The sequence below is a fragment of the Siphateles boraxobius genome, unplaced genomic scaffold (genome assembly GCF_051911475.1).
Source record: "Siphateles boraxobius isolate OS27281-9 unplaced genomic scaffold, OSU_SipBor_1 9, whole genome shotgun sequence".
NCBI lineage: Eukaryota > Metazoa > Chordata > Actinopteri > Cypriniformes > Leuciscidae > Siphateles > Siphateles boraxobius.
The window spans coordinates 16594894-16615513 of record NW_027509219.1 but is presented as its reverse complement, the minus strand read 5'-3'; the positions used below and the strand labels follow the sequence as shown (position 1 = coordinate 16615513).

Genomic DNA, 20620 nt, shown 5'->3' with positions numbered 1-20620 from the left:
CACTCTCCTCACACAGCGGGCGACTCATGTTCCTCAGCGAGCGACTCACTTTCCTCACACAGCGGGCGACTCATGTTCCTCAGCGAGCGACTCACACAGCGGGCGACTCATGTTCCTCAGCGAGCGACTCACTCTCCTCACACAGCGGGCGACTCATGTTCCTCAGCGAGCGACTCACACAGCGGGCGACTCATGTTCCTCAGCGAGCGACTCACACAGCGGGCGACTCATGTTCCTCAGCGAGCGACTCACACAGCGGGCGACTCATGTTCCTCAGCGAGCGACTCACACAGCGGGCGACTCATGTTCCTCAGCGAGCGACTCACTCTCCTCACACAGCGGGCGACTCATGTTCCTCAGCGAGCGACTCACACAGCGGGCGACTCATGTTCCTCAGCGAGCGACTCACACAGCGGGCGACTCATGTTCCTCAGCGAGCGACTCACTTTCCTCACACAGCGGGCGACTCACTCTCCTCACACAGCGGGCGACTCATGTTCCTCAGCGAGCGACTCACTTTCCTCACACAGCGGGCGACTCACTCTCCTCACACAGCGGGCGACTCATGTTCCTCAGCGAGCGACTCACTTTCCTCACTGTCCTTACGCAGAGTCATTCACATTATTGGCCTAATATTATAATAAAATCATACCCTTTGCAAATGCTGTGGCGGTGCAATAACTAAATACTTGAAAAAGAAGAAGACTTTTAAAAAAAAAATTATTCACATACACATATATTCATATGCTCTTAAACTAAAACCAAGAACAAAAAAGATGATCATGTATGTGAACTGGTCCCCAAAGAAGCTATCTAAAGCTTATACTCGGGGGCCATAACAATCACAAAAAAAGAGAGAAAAAATAAAAGATGTGTGGCCAAACATATAAAACATTTCATACAACATTCATACAACAAATGATAGGGGATCCCATTTCACAGGTACAATTTTACTTGACAGTTTACCTTGAGATTATAAGATTAATACTGACATACATGCAAAGTGAGAAATACTTCAAGAAGATGAATACAAACTCACTAATTGTTTCTTGAGATTTTGTTTAAAATAAAGAAAAGAGCTGGAATTTTTCAAATTTTCATCCAGCTCGTTCAGTAAAGTGTGTTGTGTGTTGTAAATGTAAATTTATTTTGAACCAGTTTAAAGTCGTACATATCGCCATCTATTGTTGTATGTATGTATGTATGTATATATATATATATATATACACACAATTATTATTATTAATTTACAATTATTATTGTTCAGTATAGAAGATTCCCAGTCATCTCTGTATACTACACAATTATTAATAATAATTATAATACATACACACAAGGGTCGGGAGGTACGAGTTTCCTAAAACAATTATTATAAATAACGACTTTAAACTGGTTCAAAATAAATTTACATTTACAACACACAACACACTTTACTGAACGAGCTGGATGAAAATTTGAAAAATTCCAGCTCTTTTCTTTATTTTAAACAAAATCTCAAGAAACAATTAGTGAGTTTGTATTCATCTTCTTGAAGTATTTCTCACTTTGCATGTATGTCAGTATTAATCTTATAATCTCAAGGTAAACTGTCAAGTAAAATTGTACCTGTGAAATGGGATCCCCTATCATTTGTTGTATGAATGTTGTATGAAATGTTTTATATGTTTGGCCACACATCTTTTATTTTTTCTCTCTTTTTTTGTGATTGTTATGGCCCCCGAGTATAAGCTTTAGATAGCTTCTTTGGGGACCAGTTCACATACATGATCATCTTTTTTGTTCTTGGTTTTAGTTTAAGAGCATATGAATATATGTGTATGTGAATAATTTTTTTTTTAAAAGTCTTCTTCTTTTTCAAGTATTTAGTTATTGCACCGCCACAGCATTTGCAAAGGGTATGATTTTATTATAATATTAGGCCAATAATGTGAATGACTCTGCGTAAGGACAGTGAGGAAAGTGAGTCGCTCGCTGAGGAACATGAGTCGCCCGCTGTGTGAGGAGAGTGAGTCGCTCGCTGAGGAACATGAGTCGCCCGCTGTGTGAGGAGAGTGAGTCGCTCGCTGAGGAACATGAGTCGCCCGCTGTGTGAGGAGAGTGAGTCGCCCGCTGTGTGAGGAAAGTGAGTCGCTCGCTGAGGAACATGAGTCGCCCGCTGTGTGAGGAGAGTGAGTCGCTCGCTGCGTGAGGAGAGTGAGTCGCCCGCTGTGTGAGGAAAGTGAGTCGCTCGCTGAGGAACATGAGTCGCCCGCTGTGTGAGTCGCTCGCTGAGGAACATGAGTCGCCCGCTGTGTGAGGAGAGTGAGTCGCTCGCTGAGGAACATGAGTCGCCCGCTGTGTGAGGAGAGTGAGTCGCTCGCTGCGTGAGGAGAGTAAGTAAACAGATCCACCGCTGGCCTATCAGTGGTTAAGTCAGTAGCTAGTGGCTATAGTATAGTGACTTCCTACGACAAATCATTAGTCCTATTTTTGAACCTTCCGGCCCGCCATATTCATCCTCCCGTCGCGCCGACAACTGGTGCCATCATCGGCAGTGCGTGCCCACCAATGAGTGTAAGTTTGTGTGCTTATGTTATAACGTTAATTAACCTAATAAGCTGCTAGGAGCATCCATTCCGGCTGTAGCGGGTGACAGTTGAGTGTGGCAGCGGCAGCTGTCCCGCAAGTGGGCGTGGTTTCAGTGGACACGCCCCCAGCGTTTGAGAGTAGAGACTACTGCTAATATTTTCAAGTTTTTGATAGCTTATTTTATAGCTTTTGATAGCTTGTATAGCTTATGTACTTGCCGGCTTTCTTTATCATTCAAATTTGGCTGGGTGGCTAATAACACATTTTTCTGTGATATGACAAACTCAGAACACATACTTAATTTTGACTTTACAGGGACTTTAAATACAGACACATGTGCTCAGGAGTAATTTGGAAATTCGTTTTCACTGAACACAGTCTGACTCTGCATTAAGAAATGCCACTTGAATCTCTGTTACGCAAGGAGAAAGCTTTACATCAGTTCTATGTGGAGATGCCGGCGAGTTCTCTGGGCCTGAATTCATCTCAGATGGTCTAGAAGAGAGTGGAAATGTGTGCTGTGGTCAGATGAGCCCATGTTTCAGCTTGTTTTTGGAAAAAAATGGATACCGAGTTCTCAGTCCCAAAGACGAAAGGGACCAACCAGACTTTCACCAGCGACAGGTGCAAAAGCAAACATCTGTGCTGGTATTGAGGTGCATCATTGCAAACGGTCAACGCATTCTCATCCTTTGGCGGCATATGTTACACCATATGACAAAACGGCGAAATACTACGCACATGGCACCCTTTATCGTCAATATAACACGCACTGTGATGGGTAGGTTTAGGTGTGGGGTAGGGTCTGCGTCTCGTATTCACGCTAAAGGATGCCAGTCAACTTTATGACGCCTTGGGTTCGCGTGTTATATTCACGCTAAAGGGTGCCATGTGCGTAGTATTTCGCCGTTTTGTCATATGGCGTCACATATGCCGCCAAAGGATGAGAACGGGCTCAAACGGTATGGGTAACTTGCATTATTGGGAAGGTACATTGACATGGAGGCATATATTTGGATTGTACAGAGACATAAACTGCCATCAAGATGACATCTTTCCTGGGAAGCAAGACGATGCCGGGGCTCATTCTGCACGTGCTACAACTGAGTGGTTTCTAGACACTCTGCACCATAGAAGGGATGTGCCTGTTTACTGCGGTGCAGATATGTATCTTATGGAAAATGTATGACCCATCATGAAAAGGAGAATCAGACAGTGATGACCACAGACTGTTGAGCGGCTGCTGTCTTGTATCAGACAAGATTGGGCAAATATTCCACTAGCAAAACTCCAACAATTAGTATCCTCAACTCCCAAATGATTAAAAAGTGTAATTAAAAGGAAAGGTGAAGCGACACAGTGGTAAACGTGTCTCTGTCCAAACTTTTTTGGGGTGTGTTGCAGCCATCAAAATTTGTTCATATTTACGAAATACAATTATGTTGGTCAGTGAAAATATTGGAAAACTTTTCTTTGTACTTTTGACAGTTAAAAAAAAGTTTAAATAGAAATAACAAATCACAGATTCTTGAGTTTAAGGCATTTTACAAAATGTCCCAACTTTTTCTGATTTGGGGTTGTACAATTAATGTCATAACCTGAACTTTCCTTTGTTTTGAACTTTTCAAATTCCTAAAACTTTGATTATATATGCTCTAGGTAAAACAAATTCAAGATTTTTCAAGTGATCTAAGACTTATGAACCCCACTATATGCATTACTATTTATGTTTAATTTTTACTTCTTGACTGACAGGCAGCATTCATTGCATAAAGCAGAACAGACTTATAAACCAAAAAGTGCTGAAACAAATGATAAAGCCATTTCAAATCTGTATCTTCGTATATAATGTGCTCCAAAATGTATACCAGCGAGCAATCGTATTTGTGCTTATTCATTGCATGCCTACTGGGAAATCAGCAGTTAATCTTCAAATAAGTGGAAACATGGCCTTGAAGTCAAGCGGTTCAGAAATTGGCTGGAACAAATGACATAAAGAATTACTCACTCCAGTCTGTGCCATGGGCAGTGAAACATAAACCATTTGCACAGCAAGACCGAAAACAGTCATTATAGTCAGGCAGAATCGTCAGCAAATACACTCAAGTGCCTTTTCATTATGAACAGGACAAAACATGAAATGCTTCAATCTATAATTAAAACCGGACTATATAGTTCAAATGTGCAGTTTTTCTCGAATACAAGCTTTATGGTTCTCGGACGGATGGAAAAGAAACCTCTTAAAACAGGGCTGCAATGAATCAGAATTTATCCCTGTAGCTGGTGCAGGCACACAGTGTCTGGCAATGTGACATGCCTGTCTTTAGTGAGACTTGAAGCGTTATGTGATGCAAAGAACACTGATTAAGGTCTGCGACGTGGCATTGATCCGTCCATTACTGACGTTTGCGTTCCATAGGCACTCTGATTGGTCTGTGGCTACACAACCCCATATGCAGCAGATTGTGATGCACTATCTTTTGGGATACATTCCTCTCATAACCATAATTAAAATTTTGTGTGACTTGTCCCTCAGGTAACGTTCTTTTGGCTCGGACCATTCCTTTACGTCGCTTGTGCATTGATTATCCTTGGGCGCCAGTCGGTGCCTTGGTAACGCAAGAGTTTACAGACAATGTGAGGTGTAAATAATGACCGCATTATGGAGGATGATCAGATATTTCTTTTAATTTCATTATTAATTTGTGTTGCTCAAACAGCACCCTTTGACAGCTACAGAGAAACTGGTAGCCAGGCAACAGAAAAGTGACCAATCCTGAGAAGCGATGTCACTGAACGCATTCTACCAGCACGGTTTAGCACGGTTAGCCGACAGTGCTGAGAATCCCGGACCGAGAGTGCTTTGTAATCGTGCTGTGGCTCAAGTGGAAATATAACTGGAACCATTCCTTACCGTTCTAAGAACTGTTCAGCCCTGATTAATTGAATAAACCTTGTTGTCAAATATAATTGATATATCTGGGGCAGTAGCTCAGTGGTTCATGTAGGTTGTCTACAAACCGAAAGGTTGGTGGTTCTATCCCCGGTTCCACCTGACCAAGTGTCGAGGTGTCCATGAGCAAGACACCTAACCCCAGCTGCTCCCGACGAGCTGAGTGGCGCCTTGCATGGCTGACACCGCCGTCGGTGTATGAATGACTGAGTGAATGGGTGAATGAGAGGCAAATATGTAAAGCGCTTTGGTGGCCATTGGGTCTGTGAAAGCGCTATATAAATGCAGTCCATTATTAAACAGAATATTATGTATTATATATTTGCTTATGTAATTGTCAAATTTCCCCTATGGCAAAGCTAAATACATGGCAAGAAAGTTGAGCTTGTGGTATCCGACAAATGGTCCTGCTGCAGTTACTTCTAAACAACATGCTCCCTCTTTTTCCATCTTTTTTCAATTTGCAGAAGTGCTGTGGCTAAATGTGGAATGTCAACTCTGGATAATGCTTACATCTCATCAATAAGGTCCCCAGTGAGTATGAACTCTCTCTACCACTGACATCTCTCAACAAAATAAGTAATGAATAGGAAAACTGCCCAATTTGTCTCTCGAAGAGTCATTTACTACCTTAAAAACTTCTGCACTGAGCCTCTTTGGATCTTTATTTGTTTACACTGAGAATCATGATATTAGAAAGGGGTAAACAAATTAACATGCATGTAAAAAGTAATGAGACAGAAATTAAATGAGTCATCAGTTTAAGTATGGATAATGATTTTAAAAAGAATCTGAAAGAAGTGGCATATCTGCCATACAAATTAAGACTTTTTAATGCTTTTTAAAGATATGCCGACCTAGATCCTACAGATAAAATATTGATTGAGCACGAAAAAAAAAAATTCTATTATAATTATACTGTAAATTTTGATTAAATGCATTTTGTTTGACGTACCCATTTTTATACATTTTTGTCTGACGTGCCCAGCTAATTAAGCTGTGCTCATTGAGGGCTGGTTGTAAGTGTTGTCAGTACAGCATATAGAGTTTAGCCCTTCTATTTACCCTCAAGAAAAGAGGTCAAAAGGTTTTGGACCTAATACTGGGATAATGCGAATACTTATAAATAGATTTAAAGCTTTGGCAACGTTAAACTAGGTCTCAGAAACAGCCCTTTCAAATTTTTCCAAGCCACTTAAATGTTCAGAAAGGGATCCAATTCTTTCACTGTCCTCATGCATTCAGACAGTTTTCTCATCTGCATCTCTGCAAATAAGATCAATGGAAATCCAAGAGCACTAGGGCTCCCAGGAGCAATTAACACAAACACTGCATTGTCAGCTAAATTATAAAGCAACAGAAAGGCTAGCATTTGGTGGTTATACACAATAAATCCCCTTTAAGTCAACAGAATATTAAATAAGAGACCCTCCACCCCCCCAAATCTTCCTAAACAAAATAGTATGGAAAATTCCTCTAGTATGTGCTGTAGAGGCTATAATACTCTAATACTATATCACAAATCAAATTTAAAAAAGTTCAGAATTTATGATCATAATCAGGCATATTAAAACTAAACACTAAATTTCCAAGCAAGCTATATTTATCATACTTAAAAACCTTTTATTTTATGGCGAATACCTTTTGAATTTCTATTTATATAAATATTATTTTAACTGTTGACTAGATGCATAAATAAAAATGTATAAATATAAATGTACAAAAACAAAACAATATAAAAAATAAAATAAAATAAACCACCCAAACCTTGCATAGGTCTTTACTTGCTTACCGCCCAGGACTTGCTCAATCTGAAGATGGGTGCGCTCTGAAGGGCTGAGACCACCGACACCAGAGAGTGCAGGTTATTCAGTTCCAGCAGTTTCTGTAAAAACACAGAAGACACACAGTCTTAATAAACATAACCCACTTGCATGCCTTACGTAAGACAACTGTAGTCTTCATATAAATCAGGACCCACTAAATTAAAAGCCTTCTGATTTCCATAACCTCTGATGCTCTTTGGCCATTTTTGACCGAACAATTTTAAGGTCAGGTGGTTATTTAGAATTTTTTACTTCATCGTAATGGTACAAACCTTGATAGAGGTTTCGGTACTCTCTATGTGAAAACAAACTAACTAACTAACTAACTAACTAACTAACTAACTAACTAACTAACTAACTAACTAACTAACTAACTAACTAACTAACTAACTAACTAACTAACTAACTAACTAACTAACTTCGAAAAGGTTAAATGTTCCTAAAAAAAACTCTTCTAATCTTGTTTCCGCCTCGGATTAGAAAAATGTAAAAGATAAATGCGACTTTTTAATCTCCAGATTCGTACTTTTTTTCCTCACAATTGCGTGATGTCAGAAATGTCAGAATTGCAGGATATAAACTCTTAATTTTGAGAAAAGACGTCTGATTTAAATTCTGATTTTTTTTTCTCTCAGATTTGCGAGTTTATATCTCAAAATTCTAACTTTATATCACGCAACTCTGAGAAAAAAAAGGTAAGAATTGTGAGATAAAAAGTCAAAATTACCTTTTAACAAGCTTTCATATTTTTGTGCATTTTCATAACAATTTTTTTTAATAAGTTAATAAGTTAAATTATTTTTTTTATATATATTTGTTCTTCATCAATAAGTGTCTTCTTTAAAAACAGACCAAACTTAAGTCTGTGGTCTAAAACATTCAATATTTATGACAGTTTTAGTTTAGTTTAGGAAATTTCATTTTCAAGTCTACGCTCAAAAAGTGGTTAACAGGTAATACATTGATTGTAACTACTGTATAAATATGATTTCATACCATAAATCCCCTAAAATACTAAATATTAAAAAAAATATATGATCAAATTAAAATATAGACCATACATTTATTTCATTAGAACAAAAAAAAGTTCATTTTGACCGGCATGCGATAAGCACCAGAAGGTTAAAGTCAATGTACACGGATTTGTTTTATATTCTGTCTTCACTCAATGTTTTCATGTCTGGTCTTGTCACGCTAGACTCATTCTTCATTTTTTTTCTTCTAGGCTGTCCTCTGTAAAGCACTGTTTAAGCCACCTTTATGGAATAAAAGAAAGCAGCACTACAGTTTTTTTTTTAGTCATTGGCCGATCTGCTTTATCCATTAGCGAAGCCGTTAGCGTAGCCCACTCAGGCTAACCATGGCACGCCCGCCGTTAGCAGGGTAAGCAGCTCTTTCCGGTTTGGCAGGTAGAGCAGGGTGAGTGTTCAACCATAAGGAGTCATTCAGCGGGTTTCCTCTATCATGGTACATTGAGTTGCAGGAGAGCATGTAGACTGATTGAATTCACAGCAGTCTGTGGCTCTCTGTTTGTGTGACTGTTGGCACGAATGACAAGATAAGCATCTAAATAACCGCATGATGGTTTCATTTCAATAGAAATATTTATTTTTAAATGTATAAAATTGAAGTTTTTTATGCTTTTATTATAGCAAAATATCCTATTTAATAAGGACATGCAGAACAAAAACTAAAAATTACTGGGGTAAAAAATTACTGATAAAAATCCCTAATTTTTATGAGACATTCCAATCAAAGTTTTAATCTTGATCATATAAGTGTTATTTTGATTTGGAAATCAAAACAAAAGTGAAAAGCAATAAATTTTGTCAATTTAAAGATTCAGTAGATATCAATTTACTATGAACAATAGAAGTGGACTGGAAATATAAAACCACAACTTTTCATTTTAAAAAGTTCATTTTAAAATTAAATTTGTAAGGTTAATTCACAACATTCATTTTCAGGGCAACTCTGTTATCTGTAATAAATTACATTTTAAAAGCAATTACAAGACAGATGGAAAGTCAAATCTGAGTGAAATGATTTGAGAGAAGTTATTAAGAATAGCAGTTATAGTTAATCACTTTCAGAAGAGAAAATAGCTGTGATGAGAAATTACAGTATTTGGGTTAGGAGTAACAGTGATGACATATTTGACACTATAGGCACTTTTGACACTATTTGATACTTTTTATATTCTCCGTGTTCTTTGTTATCACCATTTGAAGATAATTAAGAAATCGAATGGCTCCGTCTTTCTAACAGTTAGAGGTAAAGGAAAAACTGACATATTGAAATCTGTGTCATATTGAAACAGTGTCTGAGATGAATCACAGTCAGATGAAGCCCTTTTTATGATGCTCCCATTCTCGATTCATGCCATAAACACTTACCACTCCAGTACAACCCCTCTACTCCTTCTCATTGGTCTAAAACAGAAGGCTTTAATCCATCCAGACTTGCATAACATCATAAAAATTGCCCATTGTTAAAGGATTCTTGAAAGTGCCCACAAAAACCTTTATGTTTAATGAATTTCTAATAACACAAGTTATAGTAACCCCAGTGCCAAGGACAATTACCAGGATATCAAATGCAATTCAGATGTGAATACAAATATTAATAAATGTTTGCCTGAACTTGATCAAAGTTATAGGGTTATATTTCTATTGCCATGGCAACAAGCACAAAGCAAAGAGAACTAATGATAAATAAAGAAACCAAGCTGCACAGTCTGAGGGAACAGTGAAATCCAAAGAATGTCTCACCTTTGCAATTTTGATGAAGTGGCCCAATATTTCTGCTCGAATTTTCAGTGTTTGAGCAGTCAATATCTCCCTCACTGCCCAGAAACTGACCTAGGAGAAGAAAAGGTCATGTAAATTAGTGCGGTCAACGTCAAAGCATGCATTACATTTTTGTCCAGTTTAACGCATTTGATTATTTAAAGCAATTAACGTAGCATTTGATTTTTCTGTCATCCTTTGGCTAGCGTTACATTATATGATCACGCTCTTATTCATGCAAATGCTTTGAATTTTAAACCATTCAACCACAACAAGAAGAGAACGCGCTGTCTATGGATGTCCTGAAACACACATGATGCTATGGCAAGCCAAACTATTCATAAACACCTGGTCGGGCGTCTGATTGCACACTGACCCATCAAAGGCATTCGATTTGACAGCAAAACGCGCCACGTCCTCGACGTGTGATTTGCCATAAAAACGTGTTTTCTTAACATACGCTTTGGGGTCCCGAAAAACACACGTCGGAAACACACGTCCTCGTTGTGTGATTTGCTAGAAATACGCGTTCAACGTGCGCTTTGGAGTCACAGAAGCGCACGGTTTTGACAGTGATACTGGCCTTCATTCATAAAAATGGTGCCATTAAACAAGTATTTAAAATATACTGTCTTCATGTTTATGTATTACATTATAAAACATATAAAAACTTGTTTTTAATCGCAATTAAATTACAGAAAAATGTGCGAATAATCTAGTTTATTTTCTGTAATCGATTGACAGCACTCAAGACAAGAACTGAGATCCACAATGCACTAGCGGGAATTCCCACAATAGTTGTCTCTGCACAATAGAGTTAGGATTCAGAAAATGTATTTTAGACTCACTTTAGTGAAGGCAGAGCCTGAAGGTTTACATCACTTATAGCTATATTTTATGTAATTGCTCTGCTGACAAAATATCTCAGCAAACATAACTCAAAATACGCATACAGATTAACAATAAAAAAAAAAAAAATTAAATAAAAAAAAAAAGGAAATCTATCTAAATTTATGAGGAAAAAACTTTGAACAGCATTTCCTCTTCACAAGCTTGCCAGAAAACCTTTTTAGGATAAGACTAGGCACCAAAACTGAATCTTTTATTTTTTCCTGGAAATACAAGACATTTGTTGTTAATGATGACATTAAAAAGACCGAATGGCAAATATAATTGCAGACCTCAAACAGACAAGTCATCCAAGACATTTAAGCTCTTTCAAAATGAAATGCCAATAATTCTCATTTTCATTCCTATTGCATACTGACCATCATAAGCCGATATTTATAGCCTTATTTTCAGAACTGGGAATAAAGAAAGTGTTGTGCATTTACAGTAAAGGGTGTGGAAATAGATGAATTGGTCAGGTCATTATAATGTGTGTGTGTGTGTGTGTGTGTGTGTGTGTGTGTGTGTGTGTGTGTGTGTGTGTGTGTGTGTGTGTGTGTGTGTGTGTGTGTGTGTGTGTGTGTGTGTGTGTGAGTGCGTGCGTGCGTGCGTGCATAATTACATTATATTATTATATGTGCATACTACTACATACTGTTATTGAACTTCTTAGCAAATTTTATTACTGTGGTGTATATACTGTATAGTTGGCATAGTCGTACCCACCATAGAGCGCCCCGAGGTCTCTGTATTTTTCGAGGTGTATAATAAAATCAAAGAAGATGGGCTTTACTGTTGATGCTTTGCCTAACATGAATTCACGACCCTTTAGTTTTAACAGTCAAAAAGTGAGATGTAAGATGTAGCATTTAATATTTGACAACTGTGTAACAATATAAATGTTAATATTCAAACGCAAACAACTCAACCGGAGCCATATCAGACATATATTTAAGAACGCATGTGTGCATATTGTGAATTAATTTAATAAACTTGGTAACACTTTCCTGACTGCCTTTAAGTAAATTCACTTATCCTCAGACTTACACAAAAACAGGGTAAAACATGTGACTTTGACATGCATATATAAATTGGTAAGGACAGTCATATAGCCTATTAACATTTGCAAATAGATCAAATTTATTATTTTACTATAAATTATCCTTAATTCTTCTCTTTTTGACAAGAAACCCCCAAGTGTCTACAACTTCATATTTACATGTTCATAGTGGTCTATACTCAAAATTTAAAGGGATAGTTCACCTAAAAATGAGAATATTCTATTATCATTCTGTTATCATTTACCTATTCAATTCTATTTTGTCATTCAAAACCCAAAAGCTATTTTTCATGACCATGTATTTACTTTTTTCCCACTGAGACTGAGAAAATGAAAAAGACTGACAAAATCTATTGTTATTTTAAAGCTATTGTTCCCTTACAGTATATTATCAGTCTCTCAACGTTGCGTCAGACAACGCTACGGGGAAACACCTTTCTCCTAGAATATTGATGGCTGATTGGCATAATGACATTGTATCACAATGTCCAATGGTGTTCAAATTCGCACATTAGGGGCAGTATTCAATATATGTATACAGTATATAGACAATATTCGCACATTGTGGTACTGTGGTGCTGTGGAAATTCTAAAACCCTGCGTACGGCCATGATAGTTGGTGTATGTGTGTGTATAATATTAATTATATATATATATATATATATATATATATATATATATATATATATATATATATATACACCATACACCAACTATATATATATATATATACACACACACATACACTAGGAGTTGGAAAATCAATACTTCTTATAAATTATGGCATTATGTTCACAGATGGTCCATAGCTGGTTAACTGTCAGTGTCCAGGGAGAAGGACACTTGTCGTGCTTTTTAATGCCTTTCTTTTCCGATTACATATTTTAGTAATAATCATACATAAGGTATAATTTGAAAGCGTAAACACTCAAAATTCATCCTGTCAAAACGGTTTTGAAATTGGACATTGCGTTACCATGCAAACGGTACTTTATTTTTGAGTCCAAATTATTTTATACAATTTAGATTTTGTATAAAACAAAAAATGTATTAGCTCAGTACATTTGCTTTACAGTAAACAAACTTTTTTTTTTACACTTTCATTTTTTGAAGTGCTTTCTCTTATTAAATGTATTCTTTAAAAAGAGAACAACCTTAGGTCTGTATTCCAAAGCATTCATGAATTGCAACCATTTCAACCAGTTCCGATCTACTCAAAGTTTGCGCTCAAAGACCGTCAATTTGCTCAATGCTGAAATATTTTAGGGAAATTGTTGTTCACTAGGTGGTTCTTGGGTGTTGTTTTGATTTTTTTCAAAAAAAAGATCCACTGTTGTAAAACAATAAAGTAATGTCCATATGAGCGTGCCACTGAAGCAGACACCTTAAAACTTTGAAGTAGAAAGAGAAATGTGGATGCCATTAGTCAACAGACATTTCTGTTGGATGTTCCACTTCCGATTCTTATATATTCTGTTATTTAAAGTTAATGCAGCAGCTGCTGGATGAATTATCTATATGGACCAACAGTTGTCTATCTGAAGCACCTGTTTGCACTACAAAACTGTAATATCCAGTAAAGAGGTATTATGTTATTTAAAACAGCCAAAGCTGTAAACTCCATTAAGCGTGAACAAGTGGACAACTATTACATTAAAAGTCGTATGTGTTAAATTTAGAGCCTAAATCATCTACATTAAATCATCTTTATCAGTGATACAGTGCGGTTTCTGAACACAACCCATGCCAAATCAGCAATGTCTGCAACTAGAATACAGTTTCACAATAGAGTATTCTCATTCCTCTTTCAGTATAATGATGACACATTGACCTCCATTATATGTTTTATTTCTGGTGTTGCTAATGGACCCAGGTCTTAAACCCAGGATAGGGCGATACATGAATAAGAGTGCGCTGAACAGTAAATCCACCTCTGATCAGCAATTTTACACTCTATACCTCTGTTAACTGTTATAAATATCTTTCAAACTACTATATAAAGAAAACCACCCTGAGATCTTGTTGAAATTACCATTATATCAGGAAGCTATCAGTGTAGTATAATATAACAATAGTATAGTATGTAGTATAGTATAAGTATGTAGTATAGTTATAATAATATTTAGTATTATCTAAATCACAAACAAAATATCTTAAAATTACATTTCCTTGTGCCAGAATTACACATACAGCAGGATGTTAGTATTTAGCTCCAGCAAACAGGGAATTAATACTGCAGTGAAGTTAAGAGTGTAATAAATAATCTTATAGTGCACCTTTCGGCTACGATGACTAGAGCAGATTTGCTTACCTGGTTAAATCTCCGTGTGAAGGCAACAACGTTGGGTGAAAGGCTGTGCTTCTCCTTCTTGTTCCATCCACAGCTCGCCAGCTCCTTAACAAACAAATAGTCAATTTAACCTTTCAACAGTGTTGTAATATTTAAGTCTAAGATGTGCAAGTGACATAAAACTGCAATGTCATTTTATCTACACTATCGTTCAAAAGTTTGGGGCCAGTACAGCTTTTTTAATGATTTTGAAATCAGTCTCTTATGCTGCATTTATTTGATCAAAAATAAAGTTAAAACAGTAATATGGTGAAATATTATTACAATTTAAAACCAATGTTTTCTATTTTATCATACATTTTGAAATACATTAATGTAATGTATTTGTGTATTGCGAAGCTGAATTTTCAGCATCATTATTTCAGAAATCATACTAATATGCTAATCTGGAGCTCAAGAAACAGTTCTTATTATTATCACGGTTTAAAACAGCTGTGGTGTTTTATATTATTTTGGAAACCATGATAATTTATTTTATATATATATATATAAATAGAAAGTTCCAAAGAACAGTATTTATTTCAAATAGTTTTTTTTATAACAATGTAAACGTTTCTACTTTCTCTTTTGATGAATTTAATGCATTCCTGCTGTATTGATAAAAGTATTAATTAGTTGACCATAAGACTGTCCGACTAAGAAAGGCATAAAAAGTAAAATACTATACACACAACAGTTAGAGCACCACAATCTTTATCCTTTTAGCATTAGTGAAATTTACTACACATGTTCCCATACCTTATTTGTTATAGGCCTTTGTTGTACCAGGCTTATGAAGTGAATTATCGGAATATTACATTTTGTAGAATAGAAGAGAAAAGAATGCACGGAACAAAAGCACAGCCACTGCCTTCATCTCTTTGACATAAAAAGCTTTGCATGGGGACTTTACATGTTTCTAAGCCTCAGGTTCACAGAGCTATGAATACTAACACTTTTATAGTATCGTGCAGACTAAGAGCAGATGGAAACATTTGAAGGCATTTCAGTTTCGACATGGACTGAGTGGAGTGGAGTTTCCATGTGAATAAGCAGCTCAGTCTGGGTACATTACCTTACCAAAATAATTTTGGGTCTGTTTGCTAAGTCATCATTTAAAGCCACTCATTTTGTTGGATTGAACAGTCAGAGAGTGGGACACAAGAAGTCTTGTTTGATTATAGACTACCATTCAAACATTGGGGTTCAATAAGATTTTATTTTATACCTTAAAAAAAGAAAATATATATATTTTTTACTGTTATGCAGTAAGGATGCATTTAAGTAAAAAAAAAAAAAAAAAGTAAGTAAAAACTTTTACGTTGTTGCAAAAGAATTATATTTTAAATATATTAATACTATCATGCGAAGAATCCTGGAAAAAGGGTTCACGGTTTCCCTATTAAGGAGCACAAATGTTTTATACATTGATATTAAGACATGTGTCTTGAACATCAAATAAATTGAGCATAAAAGAGCATAAGCATATTAAAATTATTTCTGAAGGATCATGTGACACTGAAGACTGGAGCAATGACTTCTAAATATTCAGCTTTAGCATCACAGGAATAAATTACAGCTTGAAATTACATTTTATAATATAAATAATAGAAACATTTGTTTTAAATTGTAATAATATTTCACAATTATTTAGATCAAAAACATGCAGCATTTCTTGGTCAACATTCTTTAAGAAAATTAGAAAATCGTACTGACCTCAAACTTTGATTAGTTGTGTATATTAGTTGTACATTTCAATTATTATTTTGCACCCAAAAGAGTCATATTTCAGTTTTTCCATTATCATTTTCCAACCTTCTCTCTGACCCCAAGAATAATTTTATTAGGGGCCAAGCACCAAAGGTGCTGAGGCACCTATTGTAATCGTTGCCGTTCTTCTTATTATTATTATTATTCCGCTCTTGGAATCTATGCAGCCCATAGAACCGATTGCGGGAAAGTTGTTTTGGTTTGACATTCTGATAGAGGACAGTCCCAACATTAAATACACCAATGTTGGTGTTTCTAAGTCATTCCCTCTAGCACCACCACCTGTCCAAAGTTTCACTTTTATTTTGCTAATAACTTCTGAACCGTAAGGCCAATACACAAAATTCTTTTTTCCTCCGATTCCTGAGCTCATGACGATTCGATTGCACCCCATGAGGTCATTTTCCATCATAAAAATATGGCCGCCATCTTGAATTTTCTCAAAAAGCTACTTTTTCAAACTCGCCCTAGACGGTTTGTCCGATTTGCACGAAAATTGAACCAGATCATCTTCAGGCAGTGCTAACAAAAAGTTATTAAAATCAAATTGATTCGTCAAATTGTTTTTGATAAACACTCGAACAAAGTTTATGTAGCGCTTGCAAAAACAGTCGTAAGGCTGTATCTTTGCAACGCTTTAGCGTATTAAGACCAAACTTGGTCCATATCATCACAGGCATGACCTGAGGCTACATGCTGTGTTTCAGCATAGCACCACCTACTGGTCCGGAGATACAGAAAATGGCTATTTTTGCTTATAACTTCTGAATGGTTTGTCCAAAAATCATAAAAGTGGTCTCGTTAGATTCAGGGCGTCATGTCGAGTCGAGCGATATCCAATTTTCCCAGGTCGGCCATTTTGAATTATGTGCTAATATTGCTGTATTTTCTGAACACATGAACGAATTGTTACGAAACTCGGTATGGGTCATCAGTACGATGCCCTGAAGGAGCATGAGAAGTTTCGAAACAGCGCCACCTAGTGGTAATTTATTTTTCAAATGCTTATAACTCTGGGTGTGGTTGACTTATTTTCACGGGAGTCATCTCGTTAGATTCCTGAATTCTTGCCGAGTCCACAGATACCAAACATGCTAGGTTTTGCCTAAAGGTTTGTGTAGCGTTGTGATTTAGCGCTGAAAAAAACATTTGCCGATATCTTCGAAACCGTTAGTCTGATCGAGACGAAACCGTCGTCTGAAGTTTGGAACCATAGCTCGTTTGCAAATTGTACATGCCCTAATGCCAAAATATTGATAGTAAGGGGTAGTAAAATTCAATCAAAGTCACGTGTCAGTCATTTTTGACATGTTTTTCATATACATGTCAATAACTCCGAAGTGAATTGAGATATTTTCACCAAATTTGGCACACACATGTATGGGCTCATTCCGAGGACACAGGAAAAAAATTGTGAGATCTTGCTTCTTGGTGGCGCTATAATAGATCAAAACATGAAATTCCCATTGACTTCAATACAGTTTTGTGACGTAAAATGCTATACTGAACAAATGCATTGGTGTAACATTATGAAACTCAGAATTTGCAACCAGCACCATCTTCTGAAGGTACTCAAAAGATTGAGACAGCGCCACCTTTTGGTCAAAAGTTATAATTAAATATACAAAAATGCTAATAACTTTTGAATGAATTTGCCTATTGTAATGACTCTGGTCTTAATTGATTCCTTGGGTTATGCTGAAAACAAAGATACCAATTTTGCCAAAGTCAGCCAAACGTCCTGTCCGCCATCTTGATTTTCATTAAATACCTACTTTTTTTAACTCCTCCTAGACCGTTTGTCCGATTTTCACCAAAATCGAATCGTATCTTCTCCAGACCGTGCCAACTAAAAGGTATGGATTTTGTGTTGATAGACAAACCCGTTATCGTATACCGCAGCATCAAAGTTGAGGCATGCTGCCAAAATGACTTATCAGACTTTATCTCTGCAATGCCTTGACATTTTGAAACCAAACTTTGTATGTGTCATTGTCACCTCACTCTGACCACATCACATCAATTTTGTAACTGTGCCACCTAGTTGTTGAAAGTAATAAACCATTAAATCATCTTATAAGTTACTTTATATATGATTTTTCAGCCATTTTCCCAAAATTCTCTTAAAATGTCTTTAATTGCTCCTTGCTGCAGTTGGTCTGCCACTCCCACCCATGATGGCATCTGTTGCCGCTTCATGCGCTTGGCCTCGGTAATGGCTGCTTGCAGATATATTTTTATATATTTATTTTTGCTGCTGGCCCTTTAAGAAACACCCCAACAGGTAAATGTTATACTACACCATTCATCACATATACTTTAATTGCTCCATCCTTCAATAACAGTCTCTTTGCAGAGTCAGCATTACATTGTGACAGGATCACCAAACAATCCCACTGAAATATAGCTGAAATAATCAGGGACCTTGTCAAAAATAAACTTTAGAGCGGCATGTGCCATAAATACAGCACAACAATTAATGAATTATGCTTCATTTTTCATCTTATATCACTAGTTCTTTAGACTATTTTGACTTCTGAAAGTTATAGTATGTTCTATTGTCATTTTTTTCTTTTTTTAATCACACTTCCTGACTATCATTTCTTTAAAATGTCTGTAGCCAAAGAAAACTGTACAGCACACCACTTAATGCAAAGAGACTCTGTCTGCTCACATTACTCACACAGCACTAAAAATGTAGTGGTTCTAGAACCGACGTACATCTGAAATCTATTAATCCAGATGCCCGTGTCAACTTCACGAACATCTCCTTTTAGAATCCGCAATAATCCTTGAAGCATGCAGCTGAAATATTGATGAATGAATGTATGTGGTCGAACGCAAAAATGTAATTATACTAGTATTTCCACAGGCCAATGGAACTTACAGGCAAACGGCTCAACAATAACAAGACCACTTACGTTGTTAAATATGTCAGGGTCGGAAAGACTGAGTGTAACGAACGGGTCCGGAATTAGTGGCTGGGGAGGTCAAACTCAGCATTTTTAAAATTAGCTCTTTTCCAGTGGGAACTTCTGCTGTAGGGATATTAATTCAATGTGTTTCACACTCTAGTCCTCTTCAGAGAAGGAATACCATGATAGATGTATTGTTACTTTTTATAAAAGCAATCAACTGAAACATTTATGTGTGCAGAAAGCTGCCGCAATGCAAACATGTCTAAAGGAATGAAGGGGGAAGATTCATCTTGACATAAACCAAGTTCATACTCCACAAATCAAATAATTTCCCTCAACACCAATTAAAACCACTTTGAGTCAAGAACTGAAATTTTTCAGCAATAAAACCATTGGCAACACCTTGAGTACAAAAAGATAAACATGACAGCGCTGTCAGATGTAGAAAAAAAAAAGCATTTTCACCCGTGACTGAAGAGACTCCTGAGGGAGGATGAAGTAAAATACTTCTTTGCTGTTTCAAATCCAGACTAATGTTTTGGTGCCAAATATCTACACACTCAAACTGCACAAAAATACCTTTTTAAGATGCTTTTTAGATGATACAGGGAAAAGAGCAATAACAGTGATGCAATAACAGGTTTGAATGTTTAATATTGGACAGTTTCCTCATTACAAAAAAGGAACATTTTTAAAAAATTGCGACACTTAAGAAGAATATTTGAAAAATATTTGCTTCACTTTTGAATGGAAACCCAGCTACTGTTCACCAATAAACAGGTTTTCTACAGTTAAGGTGTATTGCTAGAAAACACAAATCCAAACAAATTTAGATTTTAAAATCCCTGTTTGCAAAAATCTACACTACCGTTCAAAAGTTAAGGGGATTGTCTAATGTATTTGATAGTAGTCTCAACAAGGATGCATTTATGATGTATTTTTTCCAGAGATGGCAACACTGAATTACACTAGTCTTCAGTGTCACATGATCCAACAGAAATCATTCTAATATGCTGATTTAGAGCTCAAGAAACATTTCTTATTATCATCGATGTTGAAAATGACTTTCATGAACAGACATTTCAAAAGAACATCATTGATTTGAGAAATCTTCTGAAACACTGTATAATGTCTTCACTCTCACCTTTGATCAATGTATCCCTGCTGAAGAGTTTTAATTTCTTCCGAAAAAAATTCTTGGTAGAGTATAATTACATATAAAAAATAAATCTGATTTTGATTAAGCAAGCACTGAAGTTTCTGGCCCCATTTTGTCTCCTATTCATGAAATCCAAATGCTCAACACATCAAACCACGAGGCAATGGTTGCTGAGAAACTCATAACGCTACCAAATAATGTGGCTACGTGAAAAAAAAAAACAATAAACCCACGTCTTTTTTTAATGGATCCACTCTGGAATGTCTGTGGCTGTTAGTGAGAAATGATTCCAACAAGAGAAATCAAATCCACACTGACTCAGAGATGATGTCATGTTAACTAAGGCCTGCAAAGATGTAG

General features: G+C 36.5%; 1 protein-coding gene across 2 annotated transcripts in view; it reads right to left on the bottom strand.

The window, feature by feature from the left end:
• The window catches only part of ralgps1 (Ral GEF with PH domain and SH3 binding motif 1), a 138828-nt gene that overhangs the window by 102786 nt on the left and 15422 nt on the right, over positions 1-20620 (bottom strand). For both annotated transcript variants that reach the window (XM_077222845.1, XM_077222844.1), the window contains 3 exons: positions 14396-14479; positions 10119-10208; positions 7314-7406 (listed from right to left, as the gene is read on the bottom strand). In XM_077222845.1, coding sequence (XP_077078960.1) covers positions 7314-7406; positions 10119-10208; positions 14396-14479 — 267 coding nt within the window. The remainder of the gene's footprint in view (positions 1-7313; positions 7407-10118; positions 10209-14395; positions 14480-20620) is intronic.